Here is a 16,943-nt window from a genome sequence, read left to right as displayed (position 1 = left end):
TGGGGGACGAGGGGTGTCGCTGTAGTCGGGGCGTGTCGATGGATGAGGAGGAGGGGAGAGACGTGGGGCGGAGTGGAGTATTGTGAAGAGCGGGCGTGAAGCTTGAAGGGCGTCGCTCTTTACGGACGGACGGCCTCGCCCGATCTTATCTCGCCTTGTCGCGCCACGCCTCCGATCGCCCCGTTACTATCTCACGCTCTCCGGACGTGCGCACACTCGGGCGCTTCAGCTCGCGCGACGGGCGTGGCCAACACGGCCGACACTGCGGCAGCAGCAGCAGGGCGCAGGCTGGGCGACCTCTATCGGGCGCACGCCGGCGCCCAGCGGACAGTGTATAGACCATGCGAGAATCGAAACACACACGGCCTCTCCACAAAAGCACAGAAAGAAAGAGACAACGTACGTGCGTGCGTGCGTGCGTGCGCATGCATGTATGTACGTATCCACGAGAGTGTCCACGCGGTGGGTAGGTACAGGCGCACGACGTAGATAAATAGATAGGGCTCGGGCGAGAGAGACAGAGAGAGAGATCGAAAGAAGGAAATAAAAGAAAAAGGTAGATAGAAAGTGATGAAAGAGGGTATGATGGCGGGGCAGGGCAGGGCCAGCAAAGCTTGAGCAGAGCGGACGGCGACGGCGACGGCGACGCAAGCAGACCATAGAGCGAGATGAAAAAGATAATGACAAAAGAAAGAGCGAGCGAGCGAGAATAAACCAAGAGGACAAACCACCTCCCACCACCTCCCACCACCTCCACCAGCACACACGCGCACGCACGCACGCACGACGCCCGAGCCGTGCTCACGACCCAAGCGCAAGCGCCGTCTCCAGCCCCGCCTTGCTCACGCGGCGCATCGGCTGCAGCGTGTTCTCGTCCACCGGCGCGCGCCTGAGGTGCCGATAGCGCCCCGACGCGTCCCGGATCTCCGTCTCCTGCCCCACGTCCCCGACGCCCTGCGACAGCGCCTCGACGCCCACGCCCCCCGTGAACGCCGGCGGCAGGCTCTCGCGCATATGCGCCGTCCGGCGCGCACCCACCACCGCGACCGTGTAATTCCCCTGCTTCGCCCCTCCCCCTCCTCCTCCCCCACCCCCACCGGGCGCAGCGTCCTCGCTCGCACCGGCGGCGTCGGCGTCCGGCTCGGGCGCGGGCTCGGGCTTGACGACGCCGACGGACTTGCCGCCGAGCTCCTGCTCCTCGAAGTTCATGAGCTCGGACACGAAGCCGATATTGGGCGAGATGCCGCGCCGGCGCTCGAGCACGAAAGTGTACGCGCGCGAGAGCGTCCAGTGGTTCGCGTGGATCAGGTACGCCATCACCGCCGTCACGGAGCGCGACTTGCCCGCCTTGCAGTGCACGTACGTCGGCGACGAGTGCAGGCTCGCGTCGTCTACGCGGGCGCGGGCGCGCGCGGTCAGAGCACGGTCACGTCGGAGAGAGTGTGGGTGGGCGCGCTCACCGAGGATCTCGCACACCTCGCGCACGCCGCGCGTGATGTTCTCCTCCTCGACCGTATCGCGCATCGGGATGCGCACGTAGCGCTCAAAGCGCTCGCGCAGGCGCAGCCCGCGGTCGTCGTCGCACTCCGCCGCGATGTTCACGATGCGCCGCACGCCGAGCGCGCGCAGCGCAGCGACGTGCGCCTCGGCCGTGATCTCCGGCCCGAGGAACAGGAAGTGCGGGAGGATCGTCGAGATGGTGAACGCCGGCAGCGCGTCGCCCTCCCCCGACGAGAGCGACGAGAGCGACGACGACGAGGCCGGCGAGGGCGCGGGCGCCGCGGCGGCGGACGCGAGGGCGAGGGCGTCAAAGTCCGGGCGCGCGGTGCGCGGGGACGGGGGGAGGCCCGTTGGGGTGGTCGGGGTGCGCGGGGTGCGCGGGTGGGCGGGGTACGACGGGGACGGGGGCAGGAGGAACTCGGACGAGGCGGCGAAGGCGGGCGAGTGCGGCGGCGGCGGCGGCGGGGGGTAGAGGCGCGCGGAGCCGGGCGGGGTGTGGTTGGAGTGCACGAGCGTGAGGTGGGACGGCGAGTGCGCGCGCGGAGAGCTCGGCCAGGCGCCGTTCATGGGGGGCGCGGCGAGCGTCGCGGAGCGCAGCGGGACGGTGCGGACCTGGAGCTTGGGGAGCGCGGGGCCGCCGCCAGGGTGGAGGCGCTCTGCGGACCTGGTGTCGATGCGGCGGAGAGCGGAGAGGCTCGGGCGGCGCGGGGGCGGGGGGCGGGGGAAGACGGACTGGGAGGGGGGCGGGGAGGGCGAGAGGTCGCTGATGTTCCAGGAGCCCATCATCATGGGGAGCGGGGACGCGCCGGCGCTGCGCTCGAGCTCGGGGAGCGGGGTGTGTTTTGAGGCGGAGGTGGTGTCGAGTTGGGCGAGGCCGAGGCCCTTCTTTGCGGGTTTTGGTGGGGGTGGGGGCTGGGGCGACTGGGCGGGGGCGAGGGCGAGGGCGGGGGCGTCATGCGGTTGTGGGTCGCGGTCGTGCTCGCCCGAGGTGACGAAGCGCGAGAGGTCGGGGTGGGCGAGGGCGGCGCGGAGGCCGCCCTGGAGGTAGTCCGCGGAGCCCTGGAAGAGGAGGGGGTCGACGACGGGGAGGAGGGCCCAGGCGGTTGTCTGGGCGGCGGGCCTGTCGCGCTCGTTCATCTCGTCGTCGTATATGACGACGTCGCCGTCCCAGGGGCCGGCGGGGCGCATGAGGTGGTCCCATGTGTCCTTGCCCTGCTCTGTGGTGATGAAGGGGCGGAGGGCGTCGAGGGCTTGGAAGCCGCCTGCGGGCTTGCGGAGGCGCTTGAGGATGAGGGAGGGGATGGCGAGGTTGATGCTGTGGGTGATGCGGGAGGCGAGGTAGGCGGCGACGGGGCGGGTGTCGAGGAGGAGGGGGCGGCGCGGTGGGTCGGCGGCGAGGGCTCGTGCGAGGGAGGCGGGGTCGCGGGGGCGGGCGGGGCTGCGGGGGCGCTCCGGGTGCTGTATCTCGAAGGCACCGGGGCCGATGTAGTGGGCGCTGGTGGGCGGGGAGCGGGTCGGGGGGTCGGATATGGGGGTGTAGTAGACGCTGGAGCTGGGGCTGGCGGAGGGCTGCTGGCTGTAGTCGGACCAGGTGGAGGAGGACGAGAGCGGGCGGGTGGTGGTGGCGGAGGCGTAGGCGGAGGGGGAGAGCGGGGGGGTCGGGGCGCGGATGGGGCGGAGGCGGAGGTTTTTCTGGACGCTGCGGCGGAGCTGCTCGACGACGGCAAAGTCCTTGATGAGGTCGTCGTGGGCGACGGCGGAGTCGAGGTCGAGGCGGGGGTCGTAGATGGGGGTGGCGTAGGCGGGGGACGTGGGGGACGGCGAGGGGAAGCGGAGGGGGTCGTCGTCGTCGTCGGGGTCGTCGGGGTCGTCGGCGGCGGGGATGTCGAGCTGGAGGACGGAGGGGAGGGGCCGCTTTGTGGACGAGGCGAGGGCGAGGGCCGGGGGCCGTGCACGCCGTGCGCCGAGAGGGGCTCGCGAGGACATCGCGGTGAGCGCAGGCAGCCAACAACACAAGCGCCCAGAGCGCGCGCGTGCTTATGTAACACAGTCGCCGTCGTCGTCGCCGTCGCCGGCGTTGGCGTGAGCTGGGGCTGGGGCTGCTGCGCTGCTGCGTGCACGGACTCTGGCGAGGTGGCGAGCTGCGCGGTGACAACGGCACGCACACAGGTGCTCGCGGATACGATAGGGGGAGGAGGCGGGGGCGTGCGCGAGGCGAGAGTTGAAACTCCGCCAGCCGCAGAGGGTTGCAAGCGCGGCGTCGCAGCAGAGGGCCTTCCATCCGCCATGGCCTCCTCCTACCAGTCCACCCGCTTCCGCAGAGCAAACCCGCCCAAAGACTCCCCCGCCCCAGACCCCCTCCGTCCAAAGATCGCACAGCTCCAGGAGCTCTTCCCGCACTGGTCCGACGAAGGTCCCTCGCTCTCTCTTCATTTTCGCTCGTCTCCCCGCTCACGCTCACGCTCACTCTCCAGATCTCCGCTCCCTCTTGACCGAGCTCAACGGCGACCTCGAGCTCGCCGCAACCAGAATCACCGACGGTCCGCCCTAAACAGCCCCCATCCATCCGCCTGCCCTCGCTGACCACCCCCCCTCGCCAGGTACCGCCGAGCAATGGGGTAGCGTCACCCGCAAAAAGGACAAGCGCCCCTCCGCCCCTCCTGCCCACTCCCGCGACCCCCTCGCAGCAAGGGAAAGAGGCGACTCCCGCGGCGCCAGAGGTGGCCGTGCAACCAGAGGCGGCCCCGCTCGTGGCGCTCGTGGTCCAACACGTGGTGTCCATCGCGACACCCAACCCGTCCACACCCCCTCCACCAGCCTCTCGGCCCTCCCCGCCACCACCACCACCACCACCACCACCACCACCACAAACACTTCTTCCGACTCGGCTCCCACCACTTCCTGGGCCGACGTCGTGGGCGACGCAAACGGCCATTGGGGAAACGACGCCGCACAAACTGACTCTGCATCCACAACCGCATCCGTCGCATCCTCCACCGCAACCTGGGGCACAGACACAACCGTAAACGGCCCCTCGTCCCCTCCCGTCGTCTCCCAGCCCGCCCCATCCACCCGCCCTCAAGCAAAGACACCCGCAACGTCAAAGCTATCGTGGGCTCAGGTCGCTCGGTAGCTTGCCCTCCCTTGCCCAGATACTGCGTTACTCCGCTCACCCTGAACCTTTTTTCCATCCAGCCCCGTGGAAAAACCCACCGCACCCCCTCCTTCCGCTCCTTCTGCCGCACCCCCTCCTCCCCCAGCTCCCGTCTCCGCGCCCCCGCCCGCACAGGATTCCGCCCCACCCCCAGAGCCAGAGCCAGAGTACGTCCCCGAACAGCAAGGCTGGGAGGAGCCCACCACCGTCCAGCCCCCCACCTGGGACGACGAGCCCCAGTCGAAGCCATCCATCTCCGCCACCGAGCCCTGGGTCACCTCTGTCGAGCCAGAGACAGCCGATGAGCCCATCGTGCACGAAGACGAACCGATCTCGCCCGTGGACTCGGCACCCGCTTCCGAACCGGTCGAGGTCTCCCCCGCACCACAGGTGCAGGCCCCTCAGCCCGTGAAGGACCACGAAGTGTCCGTCGAGTCTCCGCCCACCAAAGCCTCGCTCCCTGCCGTCCAGGCCCGGCCCCTGTCGGCCGCACACCGTCACAGCGCTCGCTTCAAGACCGACCAGGCCGTCGTCATGCCCAATCACTTCAGCACCGCCATCGAGAAGATCGGCATGCAGTTCGGCAGCCTTGGCCTCGGAGGCGACGAGATCGCGGACGCACAGCCGTAAGTGAACGCATACAGTCCGCCGCTCACGTGTGTGCTCACTTGTTTCTTTGTCCAGTGAGCCGGCCGTCTCGGCCTCTGAGCCCGCCGAGTCGCCTGTCGTTTCGGAGCAGCTACCGCAACCCGCCCCTCCCATCCAGGCTCCGGAGCCTCCCCCCTCTGCGTCCCCGTCGGTCCCGTCATCCCTCCACTCCGCACCCAGCCTGTACCAGCAGGCCATCCCCCAGCAGGCGCAACAACCCTCCGTCTCCCAGCATTCCATCCCCTCGTCCATCTCCCAGCCTGCCGTCCACAGCCAAGTGGCTCCGCCCTCGGCCCCCATCGCGGCCTCCCCCATCACCGCCTTCCCCCACCAGCAGAACGTCTCCCCCCCGTCGCTCCCCACCCACCATCAGCCTTCCCACAGCCAGTCCCAGCACCACCAATACGCGCAACACGGCCTGCCGACGCACTTTGATCCCGCGCAGAGCCAGGTGCAGCACTCGCCGCACCTCCCGCAAGCGAACCAGCCCCAGCAGAGCGTCGCCGCGCACTCGTCGTACTTCCGCCAGCCCGAGGCCCCGTACTTTCACGCGCCGACGCCGCCCGCCGGCCAGGCCCAGGAGAGTCCCTACGGCTCGTTTGGCCAGCTGGGCGCCCAGGTGCAGCACCAGGCCCAAGCCTCGCACCTCGGCGGCTTTAGCAGCGCCGACTACGGCTACGGAGACAGCCAAAGGGTGAGTCCGCTCTCCGCCCCTCGATCGTGATCGTGTGTTGCGGCCGCTCACCCCTGCGACGACAGAGCTTTTACGACTCGTACGCCCAGCAGACCGGGTTCGGGAACCGCGGCGTGCTGACGCACGACGACGTCAAGGGGCTGCCGGGCCTCCAGCAGCAGGGCCCCGCCTCCGCGGGCCTGCCGCCCAACTCGGCACAGGCGGCGGCGGCGGCGGCGCAACAGCACGCGCAGTCGGCGCAGGCAGGCGCGCAGCCGCAGCCCGCGGGCGGGCAGGGCCCCCAGCAGGGCTACCCGCCGCCGATGCCGTACTACAACCCGTACCCGCAGAGCCAGTACTACGGCACGCCGTACAACTACGGGTACGGCGTCCCGCAGCCGTTCGTGAAGTACCCGACGATGTTCCAGCCGGGGCCGCCTGCGCCGGGCTCGGCGCCGTCGCCCGCGCAGAAGCAGGGCCCGAGCGCGGTGAACCCGCAGTCGAACCCGTACGGGCAGGGCCTGTACGCGCAGCAGCAGCAACAGCAACAGCAACAGCAGCAGCAACAACAACAGCAGCAGCAGCAGCAGCATCCGTCGGCGGCGTACGACGACCTCAGCGGGTACCACGCGCAACACTCGCACGCGGCGAGCGTCGGCGGGGGCATCCCCGGCGCGAGCGAGTACACGAAGCAGCTGTATGGCGCGCAGGCGATGCAGGGGTACCTCGGGCTCGGGCCCGCGGCGGGCGGCCCTGCGGGGGGCGCGCCGATCGGGCAGCGCGCGGGGGGCGGGGCGTCGCCGGAGAACGCGTACAAGCCGTACGCGCAGGGCGTGAAAGACGTCGGCGCGGGCGTGGGCGTCGGCGTCGGCGTCGGCGTGGGCCAGGGCGGCGTCGGGGTTGGGCAGCCGCAGGGCGGGCGCGGTGTCGGGCAGCAGCAGCAGCAGCAGCAGCCGCAGCACGCGCAGCACCAGCAGCACCAGCAACAGCACTCGCAGAACGGGTACTATGGCGCGACTCGGTACGCGTCGGGCGGGGCGGGGGTCGGGGTCGGGCCGCAGGGGCAGCAGGCGGGGGGGCAGCAGCAGCCGCATCAGGGGGGGCAGGGGGGACAGGGGCAGGGGCAGGGGGCGCACCTTGGGTATCCGCAGGGCGCGTCGGACGGGACGGCGGCGTTTTACGCGTACCAGAGGCAGCAGCAGGGGTATTGGCAGTGAGCGTGCGCGGGGGCGGGGTGGTGGTCGGCCCGGCTCGCTCGTTTGGCGGTGGTGGCGACGGCTCGTCCTCGTGCGCTCTGGCTTCGGCGCTTTTCAGGCAACTTTTTCCACTGTTCCATCATCGTTCCAATTTTTCTTTTTCTTTCTTCTCTGTTCTCACTTCTTTTCTCGCGCTCTCTCTGTGCATCTCTCTGTGCATCCGTCCGTCCGTCTCTCTCTCTCCTTCTGCTCGCTTGTCATCGTACCGCACCGTACCGTACCGTACCGTTTCGTTTCGTTTCGCTTCGTTTCGTATCGTATCGTTTCGTATCGTAACATACCGCACATCTCTGACTCGACGCTCGACGCTCGCGCTCGCGCTCCTCATCATCTTGTAACGTTTATCGCCACGTAGCACGTACGTCGCGCGGGCCGAGCCCCCGCGCGCGTGCGTAAAATGCATGAACACGACGCAGCATGCGCACATCGTGATGGTGATGGTGGTGTGAGTTGGGCTCGGACGGCGTGAGACGAAAATGCGATCGGCGGTGCCGATAGAGATAGAGAGAAAGTTAGAGAGAGAGAAAGAGGGAGAGAGAGAGAAGACGGCGTGCACGGATCTTAGCTCGTGCGTCTCGCGAGTGCAAAGGGGGTAGATTGTACAAGTAAGTAGGATAAGATACAACGAGCGGCGAGCGGTCGCGGCGGTGGTACGGAGCGTGATGGTGTCGTGGTAGAACGCGGGATGAGAAACGGAGCGATGAGCGGGGGTGCTTGAGCTGCAGTAGATCACCGAGTTTGACCGCGGAGTGCCGAGTGCTGAGTACCGAGCGCTGAGCGTCGTCTTCGTCAGGCTTTGGGAAAGAACGCCGTGATCTTCGTAGGCGTGGGAGTGGGCGACGACGACGACGCGGGGCCGACGCTCTTGTTGCCCTTGTCGTCCTTGCTGCTCTTGTCGCCCTTGCTACTCTTGTCACCCTTGTCGCTCTTGCTGCGCTTGCCTGGCCGCTTCTTGGGCGGAGGGGGAGGCGGGGGAGGGCGAACCGGCGATGGCGGCGGCGATGGCTTCGTCTTCGTCTTTTTCGACGGGAGGCGGTGGGCGGTGCTCGTCTGCGGCGATGGCGAGGCGGTGCGAGGATGAGGTAACGGGGGAAGGTCGGGGCGGGCGGGTGTCGGGCGCGACCCTGGGTGAGACCCCAGGCGCTGAGCGGGGTTGCTCACCTGGTACGGAGGGTCGACAATTTCGACGTCGCTGTCGCTGTCACCGGCGTGCGTCCTTGGATGAGGAGACGGCGACGCGCGGCGCTTGCGTTTGCGCGGCGGGGAAGGGTGGAGGGTCGGGGATGCCGTCGGGGACGTCTGCGTCTGCTGCTTGGCGAAGAGCGCCTCGAGGCCGTCTTTGCGCCGCGAGATGGGCTCGACGAACGTGGAGGATTCCGCGCCGACTTTGCCGACTTCCTTGGGCACGGGGTAGCTGCGGCGTCGGGTGCGCGACTGAGTACGTGCGCCTGAAGGAAAGAGGGTGCGCTGTTCGCGCGTGCTCACCATTCGAGGGGGGAGGCGGCGTCGTGGTAGGGGTCGAGGAGCGTGTTGAGCGCCGCGGTCCACGTCTGCGAGCGGGTGTCGAGCCAGGCGTGGATATCGGCCTCCGACGTGAGGATCACAGGCTGGCGGTCGTGCAGCCACGCGAGTTCCTTGCTCGCGGCCGTCGTGACGACGGTGAACGTCCACAGGGGGTCCGGGGCTCCTGCGCGGCGGTCGGTCGGCGTGCGGTCCTCACATCATGATCATCGCAGCGCGGCGGACGGACACCTACCCTCGACGGCGGCCGTGTCGTACAGACCAGCCAGGAGCATCAGCTTTCCGGTCTTGTGCCGCGTGAAGTGGGGGACCCGCTCCGTCCCCTTCTTCTGCCACTCGTAATAGCTGATGGATCGTAGGGTCTGTGTCGAGTGTGCGCGCGTGGAGTGTGTAGCGGACGCACCCTTGGGCTGGGACGACACACCGCTTCCTGCTCTTGATGCTGCCCCACATGCCGCCCCCTTCAACCAGGCTCTCAGAGCGCGCGTTGATGGTGTTCAGGGTCTTTGACTCGCTCTTGCTCCAGTGCGGGACCAAGCCCCATTTCATGGTGTGCAGGACGAGCTTGTCGGCCCCCTCAGACGCCGCCGCTTCGCGCCGGCGCAGCACGGGTGCCTGCGACCGCGGAGCGACGTTGTATCGCGGGACGAATCGACTTCGGTCGATCCACTCCCCGACCTGCTGCCCGAGCGCGGGGTACCCGTGGAGGTGTTGGATGTCGTCTGCCTGTGAGCGGCGTCCTATAGCCAGGTTCTTTTGACCACGAGTAGAGATGGTGGGCTCACAGGCAGTCCTAGAGAATATCGCCCGCACATGGTGGTGGTTGTGGTTGAGTTGCGGGGCAAGTTCGAGTCGATGACGGTCCGAGGCTCAGGAGTAAGCAGTCCGGCTGTCTGGCGCCTGCGAGCGCTTTCAAAGTCCGCCCGACTTCAGAGGGCCTGGAAACTTTCGCGGCAGCGCTGCTCCCGATGCTCTTCCACCAGCCCTCCAGCTCACTTTGTTTCGAGATGCATTATGGATCGTTGAAAAACCGTTTGACGTCGGTACACTGCTCATTTATCTGGGCTCTCAGGGAGCCACGGCACAGAGTTACAATACAGATCTGCTCATTCACCGTTTTGTTCAAACTTTACAGACTTGCCCAAGTGCGGCTTATTGGCAGTGTCCGATATTGATCCTCTTTGAATGACTCACGATCACTTGACAGGTATTTCAAAGCGCATACAGGGCTATGCAGCGTAGACACGTGAGTCGGTGCCGTCAAGACTTCGGATGTTAGACGGCGAATAATTGCCCGAGCATCTAAAGAAACTGGGTTGAAGGCTCTCGCGGCTTATTCTCGCCATTCACTCAGTGGCTACCATCACCACGAACAGGGACATTGTCCACCGATTGGTGCAGGAGATCTCAATTCCCTTCACAGAAGCATCAGCTCTAGTACGAGGCCGTACCCCTTGCCGTCTTGTTCTTCCAAGTATTACCCTCGAAATATTATATAAACACGAAGTCACAGTTGTGTTGGATGACCCACCCACCCCGCACACACCTTTGCTCGGATTTCTGTCATTTGTCTTCATGTTTTTCACAGCCGCTCTTGTCGCGTCGCTCGCGGCTTCTGCATCCGCTCATGCCACCTTCCAGGAGATGTGGGTCAACGGCGTTGACCAAGGGAACTATTGCGTCCGCTTGCCCGCAAGCAACTCGCCAGTCACATCCGTTACCACCAACGTAAGTTCAACGAAGGGATCCAAACGGGATCTGACAGGCGCATCTGTAGGATCTTGCCTGCAATGCAGGCGCTTCGCCGTCAAGTGGGCTTTGTGCTGTGAACCGTGAGTGACTCTTGACGACGATATGAGGACGTTGAGTGCGAGTATCGTTCAGCTGGCGACAGCGTTACGGTTGAGATGCATCAGCAGCCTGGAGACCGCAGCTGTGCGACTGAAGCTATCGGCGGTGACCATTACGGCCCGATCAATGTAGGCATCTCATGATCGTCCACTGGCATGGGAGCTCGCATTTATTAGTTGCGTTGTTCCAAGATTTACTTGGCCAAAGTATCTGATGCCACAACTGCGGTTGGCTCAAGCGCCAGCTGGTTCAAGGTACGTCGTACAGACGTCGTTCGAAAGCACGGGCTTCCACTGACAACGACGCAACGCAAAGATTAGTGAGATGGGTCTCCCCAGCTCCGATCCCGATTATTGGGCAACCGAAGTGTTAAACGTAATATACTTTCTCATACATCTGAATATGCCCCATTTCTGAAGGCACGTTGGTCGACAGGACAACTGTGGTCATTTTACCTTCACCATCCCCACGGGTATCGCTCCTGGTCAATACCTCTTGAGAGCTGAGGTCATTGCTCTCCATGTCGCATCAAGCGTTGGCGGCGCCCAGTGCGTTCCACCATTCTCTCATGTACTTTTCGCTGACCAGGCGCAGATTCTATATGTCTTGCTTCCAACTCAACGTTGGAGGATCTGGCACTGCCCAGCCATCAGCTGTCAATATCCCAGGCGCCTACGGTGGTAAGCACGAACTGCAGATGTGTTCCTCTATTGCTCAACCCTTATATATACAGCATCTGACCCCGGTATCCTGATCAACATATACCAGTCCTTAACTGCCTACACCAGTGCGTCCCTGATCTCATTATCATTCTTCTGCAGTGCATTTACTTCTGGGTGTGCAGTCCCTGGCCCGACTCCCTATGGAACGACTTCACCTACTGTCGCCACCACCGCTTGGCCGACGGCCGCGACATGGAATACTGCTGATCAGCCTTCCACTGTCCCGACCGCACCTGCTGGCTCAGCCACTGCGGCGCCTACTTCATCTGCTGCGGCGCCCTCCTCGTCGGCTAGTGCACCAGCGAGCAGTGCCCCTGGCAGCTCGACTGCAGCCACGCCAACGTCTTCTGCTGCTGGTGCTACCCAGACCAAATATGGTACGTCCGCGCCCACAGTGTCTCAAATGCATCTGCGCTCTAACTGTTTTCAGGTCAGTGCGGCGGGATCGGATGGTCAGGCCCTACGGCCTGCGTGTCCGGGTCGACGTGCACCAGCTCGGGCGCATATTACTCACAGGTGAGTTGATTTTTCAAAACAACCCAAGAGCGCAGCTGAAGTAACCCTTTCTGGTGTGCAGTGCTTGTGATAGGTCATCCGACCACTTGTTCGATCGCTGTCAGATTGGGATGTAACATTACCACATGCTCAATGAAATGCCTCCTTCCACCCATTCGCAGCCGAAACCGGGCCCGAGTTTAGTAACTTCGATGCCTTTGATAAGAATCGTACACTAAAAATCAGCCGACTGTATTCGCTGAAATATATCCCACGGGAACATTCTTGCTGATACGACCTCCATTACTCAGTATGCCTCTCCATGGGCCGGCAAACCTTCCGGGAAAAACTGCTTGAACAAATCCGGATAGTGACGCTGCGCAACATCCGGATGGCTTCTGTAGACGCCGTCGGATGTGAACATCACCTCTTTCATTAGTTAGATCGAATCGAAGGAACGAAGACGTACTTGATTCGCCCAATGAGGGCGACGAAGCCAGAGGGTTCGCGATCATATTCTGAGAAGTTCACGGCTAAGAAGGTGGGGACGTTAGAGCGGGGGAGGTCTCGGGAGCACGCGGTACACACGCACAGTCGCTCGTCGCTGGCTCACCCCGTTCTTCTTTCAACTTCAATATCTCCGGTGGGACTGCTCACGGTGCATGCCATGAATCGTCCGCATGAACATCCGGAGGTGCGAAGTGAGAGTCTATTACGCACATTGCAACGCTGACTCGCTGAGTTTGAATCTCTGTCCGATGTTCTGGAAGAAAGGGATGGAATATCGAGGTGTAGAGCCTTTGGCAGGTGACAGCACTCGGTGCGATGTTGCGCGAGTCAGACCTTTTGTAGCAGTCTCCAGAGCTTGGCAACCATGAAAGATTAGACATTTCGACGAAATCATCAAGAATGCATTGACGAGAGCCGCACCCTTGCCGATGTTTATGACAAAAGTGTAAGGAATAGGGGGCACGTCGATCCATTGGCCGGCAAGGTTTTGGACTTGAAGGCCGGGATGAGAAGAAGCTTGAAAGAGCTATGGAAGAGGCGAAGCTTCAGTACTGCATATTTCTGCTCGAGCATCTGGAAGGAAATTTAGAAGATCTCATTTCGCGTACAAATGTAAGCTAGAAGGGAAAGGAATTCGATCAGATTCGCGCATCTATCTCAACACGATAGAACAGAAACGGGGAAGGAGAATACGCACGAAGCCCGCGTCGAAGTGAGGGCCAACGCCCTGATCAGAGGAGACCTCGTCTTGAGAAGGATATTTGACAATCTAAAAGAATACATTATCAATGCGAAGGGTGTACAAGAAGCATGGTACACGTACCTTAGAACGATGCTGCATGAACTCATCTGTGTCATAAAACCGGGCAAGTCCATCGGGCTGTAGACCAAGCGCTTCGGCGATGAGGCTAATGAACTCGAAGCTGAGTTTCTGCACTTGATCAAGATATCGCAGTACAGTTTCTTTAAACCCTGGTAGTTCCGCCTCCTTAGGCCACTGTGTTGTTGGAAGTGTCAATAGTCAAGACGTCGGACGCGCCAGCACACCGACCTGCGACGGTCCCCAAAGTTTCAGGTACTCTGGCTCTCCCTCTGTCCACTTGTTGATATGTGGAGTCGCGAAGTCGAATTGCTCTCTCTGATCCAACGCGCGCTTGGTCCTCTCTACACCCAAGCGCGAATAGCCGAGGAAATGTGGGGAGTTGGCCATCTGGATCGCATCCTTGCTTTCCTGGGGAAGAGCAAAGAGACCTGGAATGTATGCGACAAGTGCATCGATGTCGCTTTGCGAGACCGGAGGATGGGAGAGGTAGAGGAAGCCGACATTGATCAAAGCATTCCGGAGCTGAGCGATAAAATCAGGCCGGGACGTAGGCGACGAGAGCAGAGCATAGTCGAGGACGGGAACGTTTGTGAAGTTGGCTGTCATGATTTCTTGACTCCAGATTACGAACAAACTTCAATTGCTTGTCTTTTTAACAGGTTGGGAGATGTTCCCATGTCTGACTCGGTCATGACGCGATACGAGTCCTCACGAAGCTAATTTGTTCTCATCTCGCGCGAGAGCCGAGACCTGCAAAAGTGCACTCTAAAAATGGCTAGAAACGAACACGAGAAATTATAGTGTAGCTGTGTAGCTATACGTATAACAAATAACCTAAGGGTTGACAAAACCCGAAGGGCATCAAGATATCTTCCCAAACATCACCCTACCATCTACAACCGTCGCCAAAACCTTCGCCTTCAAAATCTCGCTCACCGGGACTTCTTCGCTAACGATGTCCCGGTCTAACACGACATAGTCCGCCTTAAAATGGGCTCTTAGCACCCCACGCTCGTCCTCGCCAAACGAAGCGTATGCTGCATCCCGCGTCATCCCGCGCAAAGCCTGAATACGGGTAAGAGCCTCTGCAGGATACCTGTGTCCTATAAGCATTGGAGGGGCAACCCAGGGGCACGGAAAACATACCATCCAGAAGTCCCGTTCGGTGAATCGCCGCGCACAGATAGCCGCGACACAGCGGCGTAGAACCCAAGCAATGGATTTATGCCTTCCACAGGAAAGTCTGAGCCAAGGGGTAAGATATTCTTACGCGATGCTCTGTTCGTGACTCAGAAATATGATCGATACTGGCGGAAGAAAACGACGAACTGTAGGAGACTTTGATAAGCATATGCGCCTTTGATTCTTTCCGGCCCCTGCAGTCAGGAGTGAGGCATCATTCAATAGAAGACCAGGTAGAAGGTGTACGAACCAAGCGATCTTCAGCATACCACATGTCGCTGGTGCTGTATCGGTGTCAAGTACCGCTGTTTCAAACGCGACATGGAAAAAGCCACTTACGCATGCGTTGGCTGCACGCTGGCGATTACTGATGATAATTTAACATCATCAATCGCTCCCAACGAAAGCTAACGTACCCCCCAGTCGCCCAATTCTCTCCAAATCGGCCATTTCCATGATTTGCGCGTGCTCGATGCGAGGACGCCAATGATCCACATCGATAGATCGAGACTTGATTATGCTCTCAAATATATCCAGGACAATCTTGTTCGCACGATCACCGATACAGTGTACATTCTAAGCTCAATAAGGTATTACATGAGATTGAAGATAGAGAAGGCGAGACGAACAAACGTACCACCTGCCAGCCATCTTCATGGAATTTCTCTACCAAACCCCGTAGGGCATCTGCTGAGCTACGCATGAGCCCAGCTGTAGTGGGGTTGTCCGAGTAAGGGGCTAAGAGCGCTGCACCCCACGATCCAAGAGCACCTGGGTTCATTGTGATTTGGTGTGAGTATGAATTATATGGAGAGCGTGTAAGAAAGTGACTCGCCATCTGTGAACAGTTTGACGCCTCGGACATTCAAGCGTCTATCACGTCCATAGTCGACGAGACGCGGGATTTGTGGGCCCCAATACGTATCAGACTCGACATTTCCCATAAGATATAACCGGATCTGATAGTCTCGCGTCAGCCACAATTACACGAAAAACGACAACGAGTAGAACGAACCGGGAGTGTTCCCTCGTCTGCGACTCTGCAACAATATGGTCCAATTAAAGAGCGCCAGAACGGAGGACAATGAGCGGTACCTTTGAAAGAATTGTATAACTTCGGGAGAGCTTGCAGCATCGTGCACACTTGTCAAGCCTACGCTCAAAGCGTCGTGCATGGCAATCTCAAAATAAGCCAACATCTGCGCTTCAGACCAAGGGGGAACAGGTACGAGTGACATCGCATTGTCCACGAACACGCCTGTGTAGCAACATGTTGGATTCAGTCTATGGCTAAAAGAGCCGAATGTGTTCCGTATACCAGTAGGCTTTCCGTTGTCATCACGCATGATGACCCCGCCATCGACTTCACGAGGAAGCTCTCCCATTTGGTTGAGGACACTGTGTGACACCCATGATGCGTGTACATCGATGCGAGATAGAGCAATGGGACGCCCACGCAAGAGTGGGTCACGGTCGAAGTCATCCTGCAAGTCATTTTAAGCGTCAACCTCAAGGGACGGAACAGGAACGAGCTACTGCAGTAGGAAATTTGTTAGTCGGCCATTTGGTTTGATCCCATCCCAGTCCTTGAATCCAACGCGTAGAGTCGCCCAAGATATCAGGGTGGGCATAAATGTATCCCTTGATTTTCGCGATGACCTCTTGTCTAACTCGATGAACATCCCTGGGCGCAGTTAAAAGTATGACTCACCATCTACCGACCGACAGTCTTCGAGAGGAAGCTGTTGCTTAAAACCCCACTCAAGGACGTGCGCGTGCGCATCTGCCAGATGGCATCCATTCAGGCCCAGTCAAAGATAACACACGGCACAAAGCCTGACCTGAGAGACCCGGAACAACGATGGACCCAGGCTTGGTGTAGAAGGTCTTCAAGTCTTTATCTGGATTACGAGCAACCCAGACAGAATGAAGATCCTCTGTAGCACGTCAGGTGTGAACGTTGTGAACCACGGCTTGAAAATATCACTGCGCACCTTCACTTCCTGTGGCTATGATCGTGGGTCCATCAACAAGGATGCAATCAACTTTGGAATCGAAGTTGTCCACGGTGTATACACTGTTCGACGGCGTGCATAGAGCATATGCAGACGGCATGTCACTGTCAGTTATATAGATAGAGGGCGCGTGCTTGTATACTAGTGCAGCAGAAATCACAATGATGAAAATCCATCGTAGCCGCCTTCGAGTAGGAAACTCGTTCAGTCGTTGTTGATCCTGAGACTTCTCCATGTCGAGAGAGGTCAGTCTCTCGAAGACAGCTTTCTCAAACGTCAGCCACGGAAAGATATTGATGATTCTCGTTCAATCTCCGACGTCATCTGATAGTGAAAGTAACTCAACAGGTGGTAAGCATTAATGGGGTAGTGGTAACCTGGGTCGTTGTCATCGACCCGCCGGGGGTTCACTTTCCACTTGATGCATGGATCGTTTTGCGTTTGAAGTTTTTTTCAGTCATTGCGAAAAGAGATCACTAATCGTTACTGTACTAGTTACTGATGAACGTCTATCGACGAAGGCCAATACATTGCTTTGAGAAAAACAATTATGGACATAAGTACCCGTACACACACTGCGATTCGTATTTACT

General features: G+C 60.8%; 7 protein-coding genes across 7 annotated transcripts; 2 read left to right on the top strand and 5 right to left on the bottom strand.

The window, feature by feature from the left end:
* Positions 1-801: 801 nt before the first annotated feature.
* On the bottom strand, positions 802-3,486 carry HETIRDRAFT_452933 (uncharacterized protein; the record flags this gene model as incomplete). The annotated part of the gene is made up of 1 exon (XM_009550114.1): positions 802-3,486. One exon carries the CDS (start codon positions 3,484-3,486, stop codon positions 802-804), a length of 2,685 nt encoding a protein of 894 aa, XP_009548409.1.
* A 300-nt stretch (positions 3,487-3,786) lies between these two features.
* HETIRDRAFT_459750 (uncharacterized protein) lies at positions 3,787-7,656 on the top strand (the record flags this gene model as incomplete). The annotated part of the gene is made up of 6 exons (XM_009550112.1): positions 3,787-3,913; positions 3,975-4,040; positions 4,101-4,629; positions 4,696-5,280; positions 5,339-5,996; positions 6,062-7,656. The coding sequence occupies 6 exons, from the start codon at positions 3,787-3,789 to the stop codon at positions 7,190-7,192; spliced, it is 3,096 nt and encodes a 1,031-aa protein (XP_009548407.1). The 3' UTR covers positions 7,193-7,656.
* On the bottom strand, positions 6,731-7,648 carry HETIRDRAFT_410495 (uncharacterized protein). Its single transcript, XM_009550113.1, has 2 exons — positions 7,279-7,648; positions 6,731-7,012 (listed from the first exon to the last, which is right to left on the bottom strand). The coding sequence occupies exon 1, from the start codon at positions 7,632-7,634 to the stop codon at positions 7,311-7,313; it is 324 nt and encodes a 107-aa protein (XP_009548408.1). The 5' UTR covers positions 7,635-7,648; the 3' UTR covers positions 6,731-7,012; positions 7,279-7,310.
* Positions 7,657-8,536: 880 nt separating the features above from the next.
* Positions 8,537-9,487, bottom strand: HETIRDRAFT_246223 (uncharacterized protein; the record flags this gene model as incomplete). Its single annotated transcript, XM_009550111.1, has 4 exons — positions 8,537-8,645; positions 8,717-8,915; positions 8,982-9,097; positions 9,156-9,487. Coding segments are annotated over 4 exons (756 nt in total), but the record flags the coding sequence as incomplete, so codon positions are not given.
* Positions 9,488-10,287: 800 nt separating this feature from the next.
* GH61H (glycoside hydrolase family 61 protein) lies at positions 10,288-11,998 on the top strand. The gene is made up of 11 exons (XM_009549668.1): positions 10,288-10,480; positions 10,530-10,584; positions 10,637-10,731; positions 10,795-10,857; positions 10,919-10,978; positions 11,039-11,151; positions 11,198-11,283; positions 11,337-11,390; positions 11,448-11,702; positions 11,756-11,841; positions 11,903-11,998. The coding sequence occupies exons 1-11, from the start codon at positions 10,328-10,330 to the stop codon at positions 11,909-11,911; spliced, it is 1,029 nt and encodes a 342-aa protein (XP_009547963.1). The 5' UTR covers positions 10,288-10,327; the 3' UTR covers positions 11,912-11,998.
* Positions 11,999-12,127: 129 nt separating this feature from the next.
* Positions 12,128-13,759, bottom strand: HETIRDRAFT_419510 (uncharacterized protein; the record flags this gene model as incomplete). Its single annotated transcript, XM_009550110.1, has 9 exons — positions 12,128-12,218; positions 12,290-12,353; positions 12,413-12,469; positions 12,541-12,684; positions 12,751-12,856; positions 12,939-12,947; positions 13,028-13,099; positions 13,154-13,327; positions 13,382-13,759. The coding sequence occupies 9 exons, from the start codon at positions 13,757-13,759 to the stop codon at positions 12,128-12,130; spliced, it is 1,095 nt and encodes a 364-aa protein (XP_009548405.1).
* A 255-nt stretch (positions 13,760-14,014) lies between these two features.
* On the bottom strand, positions 14,015-16,585 carry HETIRDRAFT_419509 (uncharacterized protein; the record flags this gene model as incomplete). The annotated part of the gene is made up of 14 exons (XM_009550109.1): positions 14,015-14,249; positions 14,300-14,431; positions 14,483-14,529; positions 14,586-14,619; positions 14,675-14,702; positions 14,752-14,911; positions 14,973-15,106; positions 15,171-15,294; positions 15,351-15,375; positions 15,431-15,819; positions 15,872-15,996; positions 16,047-16,118; positions 16,177-16,272; positions 16,330-16,585. 14 exons carry the CDS (start codon positions 16,583-16,585, stop codon positions 14,015-14,017), a joined length of 1,857 nt encoding a protein of 618 aa, XP_009548404.1.
* Positions 16,586-16,943: the final 358 nt, after the last annotated feature.

Source organism: Heterobasidion irregulare, assembly GCF_000320585.1.
Source record: "Heterobasidion irregulare TC 32-1 unplaced genomic scaffold scaffold_07, whole genome shotgun sequence".
Taxonomy (NCBI): Eukaryota; Fungi; Basidiomycota; class Agaricomycetes; order Russulales; family Bondarzewiaceae; genus Heterobasidion; species Heterobasidion irregulare.
Note: the sequence above shows the minus strand (reverse complement) of the source record. Positions and strands in the feature narration are given on the sequence as shown.